At 37.9% G+C, this 21,524-nt stretch overlaps 1 protein-coding gene across 1 annotated transcript in view; it reads right to left on the bottom strand.

Annotated features, from left to right (window-relative positions):
- The window catches only part of sntg2 (syntrophin, gamma 2), a 178,946-nt gene that overhangs the window by 70,588 nt on the left and 86,834 nt on the right, over positions 1-21,524 (bottom strand). Inside the window, 1 exon segment of the mRNA NM_001126427.2 lies at positions 8,682-8,809. Coding sequence (NP_001119899.2) covers positions 8,682-8,809 — 128 coding nt within the window.

The following is a 21,524-nucleotide window of genomic DNA, read 5'->3' as shown; positions in this document are numbered from 1 at the left end:
GGTGTGTAATTTCTTTTTCCAATATCTTGCATGAATTTAAACGTGTTATCTTTCTATTTATAAAGATGTTGGGTGACCAAAATATCATTCATTTATTTTATTTTCGGCTTAGTCCCTTTATTAACCTGTGTTGCCACAGTGGAATGAACCATCAACTCATCCAGCATATGTATTATGCAGCGGGTGCCCTTCCAGCTGCAACCCATTACTGGGAAACATCCATACACTCCCATTTACACACCTACACTACGGGCAATTTTAGCCAGCCAATTCACCTATAGTGCATGTGTTTGGACTTGTGGGGGAAACCGGAGCACCCGGAGGAAACAAAATATTCATTCATTCATTCATTCATTCATTTTCTTGTCAGCTTAGTCCCTTTATTAATCCGGGGTCGCCACAGCGGAATGAACCGCCAACTTATCCGGCAAGTTTTTACGCAGCGGATGCCCTTCCAGCCGCAACCCATCTCTGGGAAAGAAACAAAATATTATTTTAGTAAAAATGTAATGTATTAATATATTAAATAAATCTGTTTAGTTTAAATGCACCCACATATATGACCTATATTTACTTAGAAATGGATAGAAATCTTCATTTTCAACAGGAGGTGTTGCTCATTTATGCCAAGCACTGTGCATGAACTTTCAGATCCTCCACTAAACAGAACGAAGCCAGACTTCAAGACTTTATTACTCCCAAAACACAGAATACATCTTCAGCAGCTTCACACTCTCCAACTTTTCCAATAAAGCAGTTCAATAAATGGCATGATTTCAATTAATGCCAGCCATGTGTGAGACGCGTGGCCTTTCGCGCACAGAAATTGCCTGAAGAATGTAATGTTCTGCTTGAACTAGCAGGCGACGGACAGAACACAATCACAAATCTATTAGTGTGAGAGAGACACGTCTTCAGCGGCGTTCATATGGAGAGATACGACTATACGGCGAGCTGAGTGAACATTCAGTGCACTACAGTCTGTTTAATATCATGCTAATAATATCTAGTCTATTCAACTCTTGCTCATTGAAAATATGTGTCCAGGGCAAAGAGCTTAGCATCACCAAGAGGCGACACTCAATAGGACGTTCCATTGCCACAGCAGTGCCCAGCAACAGGGTAAAGTCTAGATCGGATATGTGGCCGGCTGGAAGTGCGACATGCACCTTGATATAGCAGTATTTTTTATGACACTCTATAACAATAACTAATATATTTACAGTACTGTGACAGTTGGGTTAAGGGTTGGGGTGGGGGTAGACGTTAAAAAAACAATTTATTGGGTAATTTAATAGATAACATAAATAATACTCGGTACAACTTCCGTGTTAACGTTACTGCGACGGTTGGGTTTAGGGTTGGGGTAGATGGTAATAAAATAAAAATGTATTGTGTTACTTAATAGATAATTTAAGTAATACTCGGTGCAACTACAGTTTTTACGTTACTGTGATGGTTGGGTTAAGGGTTGGGGTGGGGGTAGACGTTAAAAATACAATTTATTGGGTAATTTAATAGATAACATAAATAAAACTCGGTACAACTACCGTTTTTACGTTACTGTGATGGTTGGGTTTAGGGTTGGGGTGATGACAGACGTTAAAAACAAACAGTTTATTGGGTAATTTAATAGATAACATAAATAATACCTCGGTACAACTACCGTTTTTACGTTACTGTGATGGTTGGGTTTAGGGTTGGGGTGATGACAGACGTTAAAAACAAACAGTTTATTGGGTAATTTAATAGATAACATAAATAATACCTCGGTACAACTACCGTTTTTTACGTTACTGTGATGGTTGGGTTTAGGGTTGGGGTGATGAAAGACGTTAAAAACAAACAGTTTATTGGGTAATTTAATAGATAACATAAATAATACTCGGTACAACTACCGTGTTAACGTTACTGCGACGGTTGGGTTTAGGGTTGGGGTAGATGGTAATAAAATAAAAATGTATTGTGTTACTTAATAGATAACTTAAGTAATACTAGGTGCAACTACAGTTTTTACATTACTGTGATGGTTGGGTTTAGGGTTGGGGTGGGGGTAGACGTTAAAAATATAATTTATTGGGTAATTTATTAGATAACATAAATAAAACTCGGTACAACTACCGTTTTTACGTTACTGTGATGGTTGGGTTTAGGGTTGGGGTGATGAAAGACGTAAAAAAAAACTGTTTATTGGGTAATTTAATAGATAACATAAATAATACTCGGTACAACTACCGTTTTTATGTTACTGTGATGTTTGGGTTTAGGGTTGGGGTGATGAAAGACGTTAAAAACAAACAGTTTATTGGGTAATTTAATAGATAACATAAATAATACTCGGTACAACTACCGTGTTAACGTTACTGCGACGGTTGGGTTTAGGGTTGGGGTAGATGGTAATAAAATAAAAATGTATTGTGTTACTTAATAGATAACTTAAGTAATACTAGGTGCAACTACAGTTTTTACATTACTGTGATGGTTGGGTTTAGGGTTGGGGTGGGGGTAGACGTTAAAAATATAATTTATTGGGTAATTTATTAGATAACATAAATAAAACTCGGTACAACTACCGTTTTTACGTTACTGTGATGGTTGGGTTTAGGGTTGGGGTGATGAAAGACGTAAAAAAAAACTGTTTATTGGGTAATTTAATAGATAACATAAATAATACTCGGTACAACTACCGTTTTTATGTTACTGTGATGGTTGGGTTTAGGGTTGAGGTGGGGGTAGATGGTAATAAAATAAAAATGTATTGTGTTACTTAATAGATAACTTAAGTAATACTCGGTACAGCTACAGTTTTTACATTACTGTGAAGGTTGGGTTTAGGGTTGGGGTGATGAAAGACGTTAAAAAAAAAACAATTTATTGGGTAATTTAATAGATAACAAAAATAATACTCGGTACAACTACCGTTTTTATGTTACTGTGATGGTTGGGTTTAGGGTTGGGGTGGAGGTAGACGTAAAAAAAAATCATTGGGTAATTTAATAGATAACAAATAATACTCGGTACAACTACTGTTTTACGTTACTGTGACGATTGGGTTAAGGGGTGGGGTGGGTTAGACGTAAAAAAAATACAATTAATTGGGTGATTTAATAAATAATTTAAGTAATACTCAGTACAACTAACGATTTTACGTCACTTTGATGGTTGGGTTTAGGGTTGGGGTAGACGTAGACGTAAAAAAATACAATTTATTGGGTAATTTAATACATAACATAAATAATACTCTGCAACTGCTGTTTTTACGTTACTGTGACGATTGGGTTTAGGATTAGGGTGGGGGTAAACATTAATAAAATACAATTAATTGGGTAATTTAATAGATAACTTAAGTAATACTCGGTACAACTACAGTTTTTACATTACTGTGCTTATATATATATATATATATATATATATATATATATATATATATATATATATATATATATATATATATATATAAATTTTATATATATATAATTTTATATATAAATAATTTTAAAAAAATAATATTTTTAGTATTTATATAACAAAGTTGTATGCAAATTTTTGGGAATTACCACCACAAAATAATTTTATTGTAAAAATCCCTCTAAAAATAAAATCATGAAAAACCTGGGGGTCTTATAAAACACTATTTGTGGGGTATTTTGAGCTGAAACTTCACCACTCACTAAGGACATCAAAGACTTATTTTAGATCATGTAAAAAGGAGAATAATAGTTCCCCTTTAAACAGCATTTCAAATTAAAATTGTTGGACAAAATTATCGTAAGCAATATTATGCAAATTGTATTTTGTGGCCCTTTGCATTAAACGTGGCCCCTCTGAACTTGATTACCCCTGAGCATAAGGATGACTGAACAGCTTGCCATTGCAAAGAAAAAGGGAAAGTGACAAGAGTTTGCAAAAACATTTTGGGTGCAACAGGGCCAATCAGAGTTCACCGTCTCACAGGAGACTGCCGTAAAAAGAGCTGTGAAACCTGCAAGAGTCTTACTGTTGTGAGAATGATGAAGCGCTCTGGGAATTGTACTGAGATTTGAAATCCCATTTAAAACTTTCAGTATTCAAATGAGGAAATCCTTCAGCTGAAAACCCTTCAGGAAAAATGAAATATCATAATTATGTGCTAAAGGGAAAGTTCACCGCAAAATGAAAACCCTGCCGTAAGAAATTTGTTCATCTTTGAGACGCAAATGAAGATCTCGCATGTTGCATAATGATTATTAACCTCTCCAATAAAATATCTTAGCATAATAATATTCAAATGCTTAGTTCTATCCCCACAGCGGTTTTGTAACATATATTGCAGTGCAAAGCAAAGATAATTGAGTAATTATCAAATAGACACTGTTTAAAAGATTTCTGGTATTTTAGAGGATTGAGAAGACCACACCACCAATGAACAGAGATAGTAAAGCTTCTGGAAATAAAGATTTCTAAGAGAGCTAGGACTTACAATGGTAATATTTATCTTAAGTTTGACAGTAGCTCAGACACGTAGGATACAAAGCAGCTTTTCCAGTAGCTAGTTCATTTTTTCTAGCAAGTCGTGAGTAGCTTGACAACAGCTACTGTAAATACAGTACATTTAGTCCTTCAAGATTACATACAATAGGTTATTGCAGCTATTGATTGCTAAATCACACATTGTACACTCTCAGAAATCAAAGTACAGCTAAATTGCTTATCACTGCGTATCTCACATATTTAGCATGCTGTTAGGACACAGGGCTATAATGTAACCTGCTCACCTAATGTTTATGCTTGTAATATTTATATTATTTGCAAATTAATAACCTCATGTGGACTTCTGAACCTGCATCTTATTTTGGAGTCTGCTACTGTCCACCGGAGATCACATTTGGGGCACGGACGCATGCTTTGACAGCCTTCATGACTGAAATACACTGTTTTCCACCAAGGAAACCCAGGGTGCTGAAATATAATTGGCTAAACTGGCATCAGGCGGGTTAAACGGACCAAAACAAAGATGTAACTCACACTTTCAAAGCAGAATATCTTGACTTCAGCATTGTTTTTCAGATAAACAGGAATGTTCACTTAGCATGTTTCTTAAATATCTGCAAACATATTTTGTTTATGCTTTAGAACAGTCAATCACTGACATACAGCACCGTTAAGTTTTTCAGTACCACTAAGAATTCAGACACAGCTGAGTTTGATCAAGGTTGAAGCTAAACTCTAAAGCTAAAGTTGAGAACCCCTGCCTTACAGGGTTAAAATCCAAGTGTCTGAATGTGAATACATGTTTAGATTATGCATCCCAGCTAATTAAGGATGAGAAACGAATTTCTGCTTTCCACCTGCTGCAATCACAACCTTTGAGTTTCCAAGAGGTTATTTATAGATTTCACTTCTCCATCTGACAATCCAGCAAAATCACTCCTATTTCAATGGCAGATCCCACATGAAAGAAAAAAACAGTATACTATAGGATTCACAGTAAAATTGCAGTTAAATTAGAAAAAAAAATGGTAGTTATTATACAATAAAAATGTCACATCCTTCAGTGACCACCTGAGGGTGCTGTAGTGCATCAGGACTTAGATAGCACTACAGCGTCCCAGAAGGACTACAATTCCATACATACCACGCGCATACACTGGAACACTTACACTGACCCGTCATCTCATCTGTTCTGTGTTACCGTTGATTATCTGGACTATCTATACAACCATTCCACCTCTGTTTGTCATCGCGTCGTTTCTCATCCTTGTCTTTCCTGCCGCAGTGTTTCTAGTAAGTCTAGTATTCGAGTTTTGATTCCGGAGCCCTGTCTCTGTTTTATGTTTCTTGTTTTGTTGTTTATTTGTACTTTGAGCACCTTGTTTCTCTGTTGATGCGCACTGTAAATAAACCGCACTTGGATCTGCACCTTTTTGTTTCCGTTTCAATCCGTAACGTGACAAAATTGTTGCATACTATTGTATATTAAAGTATTTACTGCGTCATACTGCAACATACTATACTATTAACTAATGAACTAATAGATGCTAGCGATGATAGATTATGTTACTTCCAGTGTTGGGAAGTGACGTCACTACAAGTTAGTGTTTTCAGAGGTAGTGCAATTTTCAGATCGCCATATCGTCCACGTTTGTCACAAATTACATGAGATCAGATGGACGGAGGAGCTTGGCCAGACATGCTGCAGACTGAACCAATCGTGTGGATCAAGCACACCGTTGTTAATATTAGGAAGAAAATAAAAACATTTATGCTTTTTTGGAGTCAAACACTTTGGACATCGCTTGAACAAAACTTAAGACCGCACAAAAACACAATTAACACTTTTTAATATATTTTAAGATGCTTAATGCTCTCATAATTGATCTATCAACTTTTAATACTGTTTAAGACCCCGCGGATACCTTGTGCATGAAAAAAAACTGTTTACTGGGTCAGTATAACTTAAGTATTCCAGCCTATATAATGTTAATGAAAAGCATATAATGCATAAGGGAATCTGATAATGACAAATGTCTGATTTACCAGTAAAAAAAAAAGGTCTAATATTGTTGCCAATGACGGATTGCAAGCATATATCTTAAACAGAATCATTTAACTTCAGAATTATGAATAGTTGCATTCTATTGTCATCCTTTTACTGAGTTATCAACCTGGACATATTTAAAGTCTGTTCAAGTCCACCACTCAAAGTCTATACAAAATGTAGCATTTTAACCAACAGTAGATCTCTACACAGAGGCCTAATATTATTATTGTTGGCTTGAGAAAGCCAACATACTGTTTTACTACTCTGTCCTTGAAAACAAACGTATCTCCTCCTAGGCCGTTCATGCCACAAGGCCCAAATGTGGTCAAAATGTGCCTTCTACATTCAAGATTGTTGCTATATCTCCTCATGCCAATAAGACTTATTGTTTTTTTAATAGAAAATGTTAAATATTAAATTTTTATAATCCGAGCATATTAAAAAATTATACAAGCCCCAAATTTGGCCAAAAGCTGTATTTAGATGCGTTAGATTTTGTTGCTATATCTTTAAGGTTGATCAGACTTTTAGTTTTCCAATAAATAATGTTTAAGCATTATTTTTCTCAAAATATGGCAAGCCATTTTTGACTTAAACTCCATATTTTTACTGATATTTTTGCATGTATCACTTTCACACTTGTTAAGCATTGTATTTTCAAAAAAATACGGCAAGCCATTTTTACATAATGTTCATTACCTTAGTCCCTTTATTAATCAGGGGTCGCCACAACGGAATGAACCGCCAACTTATCCAGCATTTGTTTTACACAGCGAATGCCCTTCCAGCCCCAACCCAACACCAGGAATACATAATGTTCAAGTGCAGTTTTTGACACTCATAAAGACTGTCATAGAAACATTGGGGTTGATTAAGATCACTCATATTGCAAGAAGCTTTGATGTATCATCACTAACCTGTCAAATGTCCCCATAACAATAAAACAGTATAACCTAGCAACCATTTAAAAATAGCAATATCTCTACATCAGAACATCGTAGGGACCTGGGCATTGGCTTGTTTGACTCATGCTAGCAAATGGGACTTCCTGTGTACTATGCATGGTAACAATGATAATGGAAGCCAAGTGCTAATAACGATTAGCTACATGCTATGAATGATTATCTAAATGCAATATCATATGCTAGAAATGCCTACTAAGTATTAGCATTTGATCAAACATGTACACGAGCATTGCCCTTTAGCAACTGCTTAGCAACCACCTAACAATGCCATAATTGTTATAGCAACTTCCTAGCAACCACTTCGCAACCGCCACCGTGCTTCCTTGCAACTGCTTTTCCCAGTTCTAGCGCAGTCACGTTGGCTTTCTCAAGCCAACATCAAAGTTTTTCAATAAACTTTAGGTTCTAGTTATTGTTGTTATGCCATATGTTTGAGAATAACAACCTACTGACACTAACTTTTATTTTACATCTACAGAATTGTGAGAAAATTGTGATCTTGATAAGCAAAAAATAAAATTGTGATTCTCATTTTAGCCAGAATTGTCTTATTTGTTTTGGCTAGAATAAAAGCAGTTTTTACTTTATGAACAATTTTAAGGTCAATATTATTAGCCCCTTTAAGCTATTTTTTTTTTCGATAATCTACAGAACAAACCATCATTATACAATAACTTGCATAATTACCCTAACCTGCCTAGTTAACTTAATCAACCTAGTTGAGCCTTTAAAAGTCTCTTTAAGCTGTATAGAAGTGTCTTGAAGAATATCTAGTCAAATATTATTTACTGTCATCATGGCAAAGATAAAATAAATCAGTTATTAGAAATGAGTTATTAAAACTATTATGTTTAGAAATGTGTTGAAGAAATCTGTCCGTTAAACAGAAATTTGGGGAAAAGTAAACAGGGGAGATATATATATATATATATATATATATATATATATATATATATATATATATATATATATATATATATATATATATCATTTTATTTTATTTTTTCCATATGGGATGGAAGTTTAGAGGTTTTCCTCTTGCTCCTCTTGCTGCATCGCTGACCTTTCCAGACACGGCATGCCGCTGCATAGATATTGGATTTAACATCCTCTCACCTAAATGAAAAATGCTTGCAAAACCAACATTGGGAGCGGCGCGTGGCAAAACCCTACAGCATCACGGCGGATTACCGTACCTTAATTTGTCGGTTCCAGCTTTGCGTCGAGAGATTCGAGCCATGAACAGAGGGAGGGTGACGGCATCCAGCCAGCGTTTCTCATACTTTGGTTCATTAGCCGAAGGTGAGGAGGGCGACGACGGGGCCTAGATGGAATAAATGAGAGGGAGAGAGTGAGAGGACGGGGCAGAAACAGCTCGTTTTAGTGCCATCCGCTGCCCTTTGATCGCGCTGCCAGCGGCCTCATAACAACCGTGTCGCCAGATTCAAAAGCATCGGCTGACAGATAATAACTGCGGCTCAACGCGATCCTGCAGTATTTTACAAATGAATGAGGATTACAGTGGCCTTACATAAATGCATGACATTTTCTATGCATATTCACACACACACAAACACAAGCAAACACATATACATTTGCACATGTGCGCACACACAGGAAAAATATGATGAAAGTGTAAAGCAGCTGCTTACTATATTTAGTCTACAAGCTCTTCTGGAAAACACAGCAAAAACTGACACGCTTTTAATTTATTTTTTGCATTTTCCATGCAAATATTTTTATTCAATTAAGATGCATAGAATTGAGAGGCAAAATTGCACCTGCTGATGCAGTAAAAATTGCTTTACTAATTGTACAGTAAAACACTAGTCAACAATCACAATGATAATACAGTATAAAAGTTTGTATTGTATGCTAAAGAGCAGTTGGACAGGTGTACCTAATAAAGTGGCCGGTGTGTGAAGATATGCTCAAGATGATCTGCTGCAGTGCAAAGCGAGCATCAGAATGGGGAAGAAAGGGGATTTAAGTAACTTTGAACATGGCATGGTTGTTAGTGCCAGACGGGCTGGTCTGAGTATTTCAGAAACTGCTGATCTACTGGGATTTTCACGCACAACCACCTCCAGGGTTTACAGAGAATGGTCAGAAAAAGAGGAAATATCCATTGAGCGGCAGTTCTGTGGACGCAAATGCCTTGTTGATGCCAGAGGTCAGAGGAGAATGGCCAGACTGGTTCCAGCTGATAGAAAGGCAACAGTAACTCAAGTAACCACTCGTTGCAACTGAGATCTGCAGAAGAGCATCTCTGAACACACAACACGTTCAAACTTGAGGCAGATGGGCTACAGCAGCAGAAGACCACACCGGGTGCCGCTCCTGTCAGCTAAGAACAGGAAACTGAGGCTACAATTCACACAGACTCACCAAAACTGGACAATAGAAGATAGGAGAAACGTTGCACAAAATCATATGCACACAAAAAATTGGGTTATTTTATTGTCTTGTGTATTTTTTTAAAATCTCTATATTTTAAGTTATTGAGTAAAATTGAAAAAGAGTTACAAAATAGTATTATGTTATAAAATAATAAATTATTAGAGTTTCGGTTTTGTTTTTCAGGCTACGTGAATCACGAAATTCCTTTTCAATGTGTTCCTTGTTTCCATCAGCCTGTGATAATGCACATTGTGCAGTACTGCATAAGAAACACGTGATGGAATTACCAAATTTTGAATAAAACTTCTTTAAATTCACAAATAAAGTTTTTTAAAAATCACTACACATGGTTTTGGACGTGCAAAAAGAGTTGTGTGATGGACATTGTCTGAATAAACTCCAACACAGTAAGTATTACACCAATCAGCAGTCTCCATTATGACTGCATTGTTTGCTATTGTTTGCTAGGTTACCAATACTAAAGTCAGCAGCTTTAACAATCTGATGAAAACGCACCCAATTTACTTTTATGATTTGTTTTTCTTTTTTTTTTTCAACTTTTGCTTAACTTCAAGATAGAAACACGTCTAATGAAGACCATATACTGGGATTATGCAGATGTATTGAGCTAGATTAAAGACCTGTCTGTTTAATAAAGCATACACTCAGTATATCACTTAGCGGTATGATGATGATAAATGTGCTCCACACAGGTTTTTGCGTCTTGTTTATTTACTCTATAAACAGCAGCTACGCTATTTATTCTCTTTATTCTCTATTTCCACTTGGGGATACTCATCCCAAGGGCCTTAGACTATGCAGCGCCATTGATTCGATCCAAGACCAGCGACAAGATGACCCCAAGGTTTCCATAATCCTGGACCAGGCCGTATCCTTGCAGCTGCTGTGGTGGTCATGAAGGAGTGAAGAGCATGAGACTGATTCCTGTGACGCTCCAGGGACAGACGAGTCTTCACTGAGGTCCAGCATTCTCCCGTCTCTGGCGCCTTGACTGCAGCTCTGCACAAGACCTTTGGCCAGTGGAGAAATGGTCGTGAAAACTGAGCCTGGTTTCTCTCGAGGTTTTTTAATTCTTCACTTTCGCCTATTGGTGAAGTTTTTTCCTCGCCGCTGTCGCCACTGGCTTGCATAGTTCGGGATCTGTAGAGATGCGCATCGATAGATTTGCTCTTCAGTGTTTGGACTCTCAGTAGTGATTATTAAACCACACTGAACTGAGCTGAACTGAACTTAAACACTGAAAACTGAACTACCCTTTCAATTTACTATGATCTTCTATGTGAAGCTGCTTTGACACAATCTACATTGTAAAAGCGCTATACAAATAAAGCTGAATTGAATTGATCTGTTGTGGGTTTGTGGAGATAATTATTCTAGAATTAATGACGACTCATTTCAAGGCAAGGCAAGGCAAGGCAAGTTTATTTATATAGCACATTTCATACACAATGGCAATTCAAAGTGCTTTACATAAACAAGAATAAAAGAAACAAGTAAAATAAAAATAAAAACAAATAATTAAAATGCGTAAAAACAAAACAAAACATAAAAACATGTAAAATGTGATATGAAAGAATGAAGAAGAAGAGAAAAACATGATAGTGCAATCTGTCGGACGTAGCACAGTGCTCTTTCAGTAAAGGCACAGCTAAACAGATGTGTTTTCAGTCTTGATTTGAATGTGCCTAATGTTGGAGCACATCTGATCATTTCTGGAAGCTGATTCCAGCAGCGAGGGGCATAGTGGCTAAAAGCCGATTCACCCTGCTTTGACTGAACTCTTGGAACTTCTAGTTTATATGATCCTAATGATCTGAGTGATCTGTTAGGTTTGTATTCAGTGAGCATATCTGTAATGTATTGAGCTCCTAGGCCATTTAGTGATTTATAGACCAGTAATAATACTTTAAAATCTATTCTGAATGTAACTGGCAGCCAGTGTAGAGACCTGAGGACAGGTGTGATGTGCTCTGATTTTCTGCTTCTGGTCAGAATTCTGGCTGCAGCGTTCTGGATGAGCTGCAACTGTCTGACTGTCTTTTTAGGAAGACCAGTGAGGAGTCCATTACAGTAATCCACCCTGCTGCTGATAAAAGCATGAACAAGTTTCTCCAAGTCTTCACTGGAAACAAAGCATCTAATTCTTGCTATGTTTTTGAGATGATAGTATGCCGATTTACTGACTGCTTTGACATGACTGTTAAAACTCAGATCTGACTCAAGAGTCACACCAAGATTCTTGACCTTATTTTTTGTCGTTTGACCTTTAGTGCCAAGGTACGCATTTACCTTGAGAACCTCATCTTTGTTTCCAAACATTTCAGAGTCACTTGAGAGACAAAAACATTTTAACCTGACACTTTGTCTGCGTTTACACTGCCCTGTTCATGCAAAATAATCTTATCACAAATCGAAAAACAAGATTATTTTGCTTACCCCATTGACAGATTGTTTAGCTTGATTTAAGGAAAAAACTCACTTCATTTTGGCATATTATTTCTTAAAACAAGATAATATGTTTTGCTTGTCTAGAAATGCTTCTTGATTTAAGAAGTCGTAGATATTTGGACTAGAAACAATACAAATAATCTAAGAAAAGCTTTTTTTGCAGTGTCAGAGTTCCATTAGTGGTCGCCAAATTCAATAGTTTTATACAATTATCACAATGCTGGAGAGACTGTGGAGAAGTGGAGAAGTGGAGTTTTAGGACATATATATATATATATATATATATATATATATATATATATATATATATATATATATATATATATTTGAGAAAATGACTGCTAAGAGCTGAAATCATACTTTTTTCAACAGACCTGGGCATTAATCGAAACATATTTACTTGATATTTGAAAGGCTGTCAGGGGCTTTGTCTTTGTCGTAGTTATTGCCTTTATATTGGAATGTATTTATTTATTTATTTGTTTATCCCCCCCCCCCCCCTCCTTATTTTTTATTTTTTATTTTATTTATTTTTCTTTAAGCTGTTTGTTATTATTATTTTTCTATTATTGTAATTTATATCTATTATTATTTTCTTTCTAATTGTTTCCTTTTTTGGTGACTGTAAACATTCTAAGTAAATGTTATTTGTGTACTATGTATATAAAAACTAATAAAAAAAAACTGTTTAAAAAAATAAATAAATAAAATAAAGCTCCATGTCAAGAGCACATTTTGTAGACTTCAGCCCCTGGTGAGCGTCACATTTGTCCTCCACTCACTTCTGCATTAAAACCCCACAAGTTCTATCAGTATTACCATAATATTATGTATGACATGCGTGAATCTCTTGGATGCAAATAGTCAGCAAAGTCTGTAAGCTTCTCATATCAAATCAAAATCATAATATTTCTGCTGCCAAACATCTCAGCGCAGTTTCTTCTGCAGTGCGCTTAAGATCGGGGATATAGATTTTTCGGAGCCATTTCTGACCTTGCCTCTAGATGTACAAAGCATTTTACAGTAGGTTTATTTAATAAAAGTCACAAACTAAACCTGAAAATGCAACCTGAAGGGTGTTTTGAAAAGCTCTTCACGTCTCCTACAGTAGCTTAGTTTCTCTTCATTTCAAACAGCTTGAAACCAATCCTAGCAGAACGTCCTACAGGGAAATTATTGTTAACGCTTTCGTTTCTTAAAGTAACATTTGAGTTTTAATTAATTAATTTAAATACATACAAAAGAAAAAAAAATTAGTTTTAGTCTCAGTTTTCTTAGTAGTTCACATTTATACTATTTTTAATTTTATTTTAGTTAGAATGTTTGTGCTTTTTAATGTTTATAAATTCCTACAAATATAATAAAATAGATTTTATAACTTTTAATCGAGATTTACATATTTTAACCTCGAATCAAACCTTCTTTTTGTAAAATAACATTGTTATTTTTATTTTTATAAACATATTTATTCAAAACAGAAAGAGAATACATATTAAAGTTTAAAATATATTAAAATCATAATATGAATTAATATTATTATTATTCATATTAATAACACAATTAAATATATATGCATTTAACATAAAGGGCCCCATCATACACCCAGTGCAATAAGGCGAAAGACATGTTTGTTAACTAACTCCCTGTATTGTTCCTCTCCGCCTGGGTTCTGTGACTTGTGGCTGAAGCTGTTTCTGCAGGCATATCCTTCAGTCTGTTGTTTATTCGGACCGAGGCTGGATAATTAAACTTGATCTGACTTTCATCTTGCGCTGCTGGAGCCCAGAGATGACACTGAATGAAATATCGCAGACACGTCAGGACAGATCAGACTCTCACGAGGAGCAAAACACCAGCTCTTCATTACAGTTTCACTTCTGCAGCTCCAGAGAGACTCCATGCTACGGCAGCAGCGGCTCTTAAATATCACCGCTTCTCAATCAAAACACAAGCAAATCACTCCATATGCACCGTGTCTCAAAACATGCTTGCCTATTTTTAAATAAATATGAAGCAAGTGATAAAAAGTGAGTACTTATTCTTTTAATAAATGCATGTGTATAGAGATATACTAAAATATTTAAATAAATGAAAATATTTATAAAACATAAAAAATGTACAAAAAAATAGATATAAATTTTATTACATGCATAAGTAAACAGTTTTTGTATAACTGTAACAATAAATATTGCCTATTAAGACAATACTATTAGACATAAGTAAAATAAATGCTTTCCTATAAGCACAGAGTGCAAGAGACTAAATTACTTAAATGAAAATAAATATTTCTATAAAATTAAAACAAATACAGTGCATCCGGAAAGTATTGATAGCGCTTCTCTTTTTCCACATTTGTTTATGTTAGAGCCTTATTTCAAAATGGATTAAATTCATTTATTTCCTCAACATTCTACACACAATCCCCCATAATGACAAAGTGAAAAAAGAGTTTTTGAAATTGCTGCAAATTTGTTAAAAATAAAACACCTGTAAAATCAGATGTACATCAGTATACACAGCCTTTGCTCAATACTTTGTTGATGCACCTTTGGCAGTGATTACAGCCTCAAGTCTATTTGAATATGATGCCACAAGCTCTGCACACCTGTCTTGGGGAACGTTTGCCTATTCCTCTTTGCAGGACCTCTCAAGCTCTATCAGGTTGGATGGGAAGCGATGGTGTACAGCCATTGTCAGATCTCTCCAGAGATGTTCAATAGGATTTAGGTCTGGGCTCTGGCTGGGCCACTCACGGACATTCACCGAGTTGTTGTGAAGCCACTCCATTGATATTTTGATGGTGTGCTTTGTGGGTCATTGTCCTGCTGGAAGATGAACGTTGCCTCAGTCTGAGGTCAAGAGCACTCTGAAGCAGGTTTTTATTCAGGATGTCTCTGTACATTGCTGCATTCATCTTTCCCTCTATCCTGACTAGTCTTCCAGTTCCTGCTGCTGAAACACATCCCCACAGCATGATGCCAACACCACCATGCTTCACTGTAGGGATGGTGTTAGCCTGGTGATAAGCGCTGCCTGGTTTTCTCCAAACGTAACGCCTGGCATTCACTCCAAAGAGTTCAATTTGAGTCTCATCAGAGCAGAGAGTTTAGTTTCTTATGGTCTGAGAGTCCTTCAGATGCCTTTTGGCAAAATCCAGCCGGGGACTGTTTTCCGTCTGGCCACTCTACCATACAGGCCTGATTAATGGATTGCTGCACAGATGGTTGTCCCTCTGTAAGGTTCTCCTCTCTCCACAGAAGAACGCTGGAGCTCAGACATGCAGAATGACCATCGGGTTATTAATCACCTTCCTGACTAAGGCCCTTCTCCCTGATCACTCAGCTTAGATGGCCGGCCAGCTCTAGGAAGAGTCCTGGTGGTTAAACATCTTCCACTTACGGATGATGGAGGCCGCTGTGCTCAATGGATCTTTCAGAGCAGCAGAAATGTTTCTGGAACCTTCCCCAGCCTTGTGCCTCGAGACAATCCTGTCTCAGAGGTATTCCTTTGTCTTCATGCTTGGTTTGAGCTTTGACATGCACTGTCACCCCTGGGAACTTATATAGACAGGTGTACGCCTTTTCAAATCATGTCTAATCGACTGAATTGACCAAAGGTGAACTCCAATGAAGCTATGAAACATCAAGAATGATCAGTGGAAACAGAACGTCCCTGAGCTCAATTTAGAGCTTCACAGCAAAGGCTGTGAACACTGATGTACATGTGATTTTACAGTATTTTTATTTTTAATAAATTTGCAACAATTTCAAAAACTCTTTTTTCACATTGTCATTATGGGGGATTGTGTGTAGAATGTTGAGGGAATAAATGAATTTAATCTATTTTGGAATAAGGCTGTAACATAAAAAATGCGGACAAAGTAAAGCCCTATCAATACTTTCCGGATGCACTGTATATGCTTTTACGTATAACATATTTATATACAAATAAGTAAATAATTTTATGTATAACTCTTATTAATAAATATTGCCTATTATGACAATACTATTAGATATTGATTCATTCATTAATTCTCTTTTCGGCTTAGTGCCTTTATTAATCAAGGGTTGCCACAGCGGAATGAACCGCCAACCTATCCAGCACATGTTTTACACAGCGGATGCCCTTCCAGCCGCAACCCAACACTAGGAAACCCCCATACACTCTTGCATTCACACTCATACACTACGGCCAATTTAGCTTAAATTCAATTCTCCTATAGCGAATGCATTTGGACTGTGGGGGAAGCTGGAGCACCCGGAGGAAACCCATGCCAACATGGGAAGAACATGCAAACTCCACACTGAAATGCCAACTGACTGTGAATGAGCGTGTGTGGTTGTTTCCCAGTGATGGGTTGCACCTGGAAGGGTATCCCACTGCGTAAAACATGTGCTGGATAAGTTGGCGGTTCATTCCGCTGTAGCATTCCCAGATTAATAAAGGCACTAAAACAAAAAGAAAATGAATGAATATTATAACATTTATTTAAGCAGTTTAAAAGATGATTAATGAAAGTGGTCTATAATAAGATAATTAATTATGTGAGCCATGTAGAAATGTTTTCTGCTGGTTTAGTTGTAGTAGACAGTATGGAGGCCAATTTAATTAGTATTTGCATAGAGTTTCCTCAGTATTCTTATGAATGTGGGCTGAATAAAGTGTGTTATTTGTAAGGCTCCACAGCAAGATTTAAACCACAGATCCAATATTTGGACACAAATCCACCATTAAGACAGGATTTTGACCATTCATGCAGCTCTACTATTAAATATATCTGAAAGATAAAATCACTATAACCAGAGCTGTGGTGTTCTTGCATTGAAATAGCTGCAGTATCAAGCATTTTATTCAATTTTATTCAAATTCAATGACACAAAAAGCCGCTACGCTAATTATTGGCAGGCGTGTAAATGAATAAACGCTAAAGCAGCAGCCGGTCGAACCGATGGAAGCCAAAAACACTGTCAATCAGCTCAATGTCACAGCAGCCCGGAGGAGACCAGCGCTGAGAATTATAATCACCTGCGGCCACCGGCTCAAGATTAGAAAAACAGCTCATTTGAGGAACACAAGAAATAGCACAGATATTGCCGAGTCAGCAGTTTTTTTTTTTTTTTTTTTGCATATTTCCATGCCTGGCAAAGACACAAAGAGCCGACGGAAGAAAGAATTCCTCTGTTTACAGTAATTGGATCCAGTGGCTGCCATTCAATGTTTAATAATGAAGTATCTGCTTTTCATTCCTGGAAAGAAGTCTTACGAGCTTCAGCATTCCTCCTGCATTTTATTTTTGTGTGGCCAGAGGATGTGTCTCTAGGAGAACTTCATTAAAAGAATCTGTTCTGCTGCTGCTGGAAGAGCCTTCATTTACATAGAACTGATAAATGAGCTGATCTGAACACACCATGGTGACCACTGGATCATTTACCATGTGCTAAAGCAAAGATCGCTATTAGCACTGCTCATTTTTTGGGTGGCTGGAGGTTTGCCTGAAATATGGAAGGAACAAATTAACCTCAAATTGTAAAAGGAGCATGGACTATATCCAGAAACCAGAACATGACAAACTAGAGGCAGAACTCAAGAACAGAGCCCCATAACAACCTGGCAAACATCCAGAACATATCAACAATCAACACACAGCTTACCAATCCCATAACAATACAGAACACCCTGACGACCCCTTAGCAACTGCCTGGCAAATATGTAGAACATCATAACAACCCCCAAAACACCCAGAACATGCCCTGATAAACATTCAGAACCCATTAGGGCCACCCGTACCTGCCTATGAACTCTACAGCAAAGTAAAAGCAAAGTAAAGAGCGTGAACATTTCATTTTGAGGTGTGTGTGTGTGGGGGGGGGGGGGGGGGGGGTCGGGGGAGGGGAGGGGACTTCCGGGAAAACGGGAGTGTTGGCAGATGTGCTTGAACACACTAGCAAACACAAAGAAAACCATAAACATGCCGTGGCAAACAATCAGAACCCCCTTAGGGCAATCAGTACCACCCTAGCAACTCAACAGCAATTCAGAACACCCTAGCAACCCCATAGCAACACCCAGGCAAATATCCAGAACACCATAGCAATCCAAAGGAAACCCAGAACATGCCCTGGCAAACATTCAGAACCCCCTTAGAGCTACAAGGAACACCCTAGCCACGTTCAGCAATTCAGAACACCCTAGCAACCCCATAGCAACACCTTGGCAAATATCTATAACACACTAGTAACTCCAAAGAAACCCAATACATGCCCTGGTAAACATTTTGAACCCATTAGGGCCATCAGGACCACTCTAGCAACTCCACAGCAATTCAGAACACCCTAGCAACCCCATAGCAACACCTTGGCAACTATCTAGAACATCTAACAACCACAAAGAAAACCAGAACATGCCCTGGCAAACATTCAAAACCCCCAAAGGATATCTGAGACCACAATAGCAACTCCACAGCAATTCAGAACACCCTAGAAACCCCATAGCAACACCTTGGCAAATATCTAGAACATCATAACAACCACACAAAAAAAAAACCCAGAACATGCCCTGGAAAAAATTCAAAACCTCCTAAGGATATCTGAGACCACTCTAGCAACTTCACAAAAATTCAGAACACCCTAGCAACCCCATAGCAACACTCTGGAATGTATCTAGAACACACTAGCAACCCCAAAGAAAACCAGAATGTGCCTTGACAAACAATCAGAACCCCTTAGGGCCATCAGGACCACCCTAGCAACTCCACAGCAAATTAGAACACCCTAGCAACCCAATAGCAACAACTTGGCAAAACAACCCCAAAGAAAACCAGAACATGCCCGGTCTAACAATCAGAACCCCCTTAGAGCCATAAGGACCACCATAGCAACTCCACTGCAATTTAGAACACCCTAGCAACCCCATAGCAACACCTTGGCAAAAATCTAGAACAACCTAACAACACTAAAGAAAAGCAGAACATGCCCGGTCTAACAATCAGAACCACCTTAGGGCCATCAGGACCACCCTAGCAACTCCACTGCTATTGAGAACACCCTAGCAACCCCATAGGAACCCCCTAGCAAATATCTAGAACACCCTAACAACCCAAAGAAACCCAGAACGTGCCCTGGCAAACATTCAGAACACATTAGGGCCATTAAGACCACCCTAGCAACTCCACAGCAATTCAGAACACCCTAGCACCCCATAGGAACCCCCTAGCAAATATCTAGAACAGTTTTCCTCAACCATGATCCTGAAGGACCACCAAGACCGCATGTTTTGGATGCCTCTTTGTATGTTACACCCATTACAGGTCTTTCAGTCTCTGCTAATGAGCTGGTGATCTAAATCAGGTGTGTTTGGTTAAGGAGATATGGAAAATGTGCAGAGCTGGTGGTCCTCCAGGAGTGTGGTTGAGAAACACTGATCTAGAACACACTAGAAACCACAAAGAAACCCAAAACATGCCCTGGTAAACATTTAGAACCCCTTAAGGGCAATCGAGACCAACCTAGTTAGTCCACAGCAATTCAGATCACCCTAGTAACACCCTGGCTAATATCTAGAACACCCTAGCAACCCCAAAAAAGCCCAGAACATGCCCTGGTAAACATTCAGAACCCCCTAATGGTAATTGAGACCAACCTAGTAAGTCCACAGCAATTCAGAACACTCATAGCAACACCATGGCTAATATCTAGAACACACTAGCAACCCCAAAGAAACCCAGAACATGCCCTGGTAAACATTCAGAACCCCATAAGGGCTCCACAGCAATTCAGAACTCCCAGGTAAAAATCCAGGGCACCCTAGCAACCAAAAGCAACACCCTGGCAAACATGCCGAACAGAAATAATGCATATTCACCTGGAATAACCTGGAATAAGTATCAAAGCAGCGATAAAAGCTCCACTTTACACCTCTCATCATCATCAGCGGTTCTGAGCTCTGTTCTATTTATAGACTGACTTTTTACAGCAGCATTCAAAATCTAGATTTGTCAGCACTCTGAGATTGAGTTTCACATGTTCAGCCGCTCTTTCACGCAGGTGGCGCTGAGGCGTGAATGGATTGGCAGAGGCTTTATGCAGATCTCAGATGTTCACCTGCCGACCTCATCCTCTTCCCAGACTCAGAGTCACATTAATGTGAAGCGTGTTCGTCTCGGGACGTCTGCCTTACTTCTGCTCTCTGATCTGAATGAGAAAGTGACCGCAGCGCTTCTTCTAACCCCACAGCAGGACTTTCTCACTCCGTCACGTCAATGGTGGCTGCTCTGTATTAACCTATCGAGAGGAGCCTTCGCAATGATTTCTGAAGGTCAGGATGAAGTGCTGCAGCGTTGTTGACGTAGTTAAAGTACAAATTAAATTGATTTTGTTTGCTCAGATTGATTGCTTTTTGCTGAACAATTCACATGTGCGTGTCATTAAGAATAATGGTTTGCCCTGAATTGAAATCTGAAAATGCATTTCCTGTTTGTTTCTAGGTAAATTCTCAGATTAGCTCAGTCTGGGGTATTGGGCGTGGCTAACATACTTAACCAATACTTTTCAAGGTGTCGGTTTTTACAACAAACAAGAATGGTGAGCAGGAGGAGTCTACTTTACTACATCCAATTAGCTTGCAGTAAAAAAAAAAGCCACACCCACTGTTGTCTCATTTAATATTTAGTTTGTGTATGAACTGCGTCACAATACACAATAAAATGATTTTCGCTTCCAGTTCATGCAAATTTTAGAGGGCACCTATGAAGAAAACCATCTTTTGTTGGGTGTGATCCCAGCTCAGAATGGGATGGGTGCAGTATGACCGGTGGGTTACACACGTAACCTTATATAGACCTTTTTCTTGGAATGCAAAATTACCCATTATGCTTTGCGTGTATGCGCAAGGAGAATGCTAAGAACGTCCGGTCGGCAGCTGATGCGTGTAAACAGTCACATTTGGACAGCTTTGAAACGATAGTTTTAATCTATTTTACCTGCTTTTATCCTCTTTGAACTAATACTGTTGTCCATCAGCAGCATCTCCTGGACTGATCATTTAAAGAAGTGAGATCTAATAGGATGGAAAACAGCTGCTGTGAGGCGTTTACCTCTCGTTGTCAGACGGCATCTTCTGCAGTTTAAATGAAGCCTCGTCATCGCTAAAGTCAACATTTTCTCTTTATTTCA

This window comes from Danio rerio, chromosome 17 (genome assembly GCF_052040795.2).
Source record: "Danio rerio strain M-AB ecotype USA chromosome 17, GRCz13ab, whole genome shotgun sequence".
Taxonomy (NCBI): Eukaryota; Metazoa; Chordata; class Actinopteri; order Cypriniformes; family Danionidae; genus Danio; species Danio rerio.
Note: the sequence above shows the minus strand (reverse complement) of the source record. Positions and strands in the feature narration are given on the sequence as shown.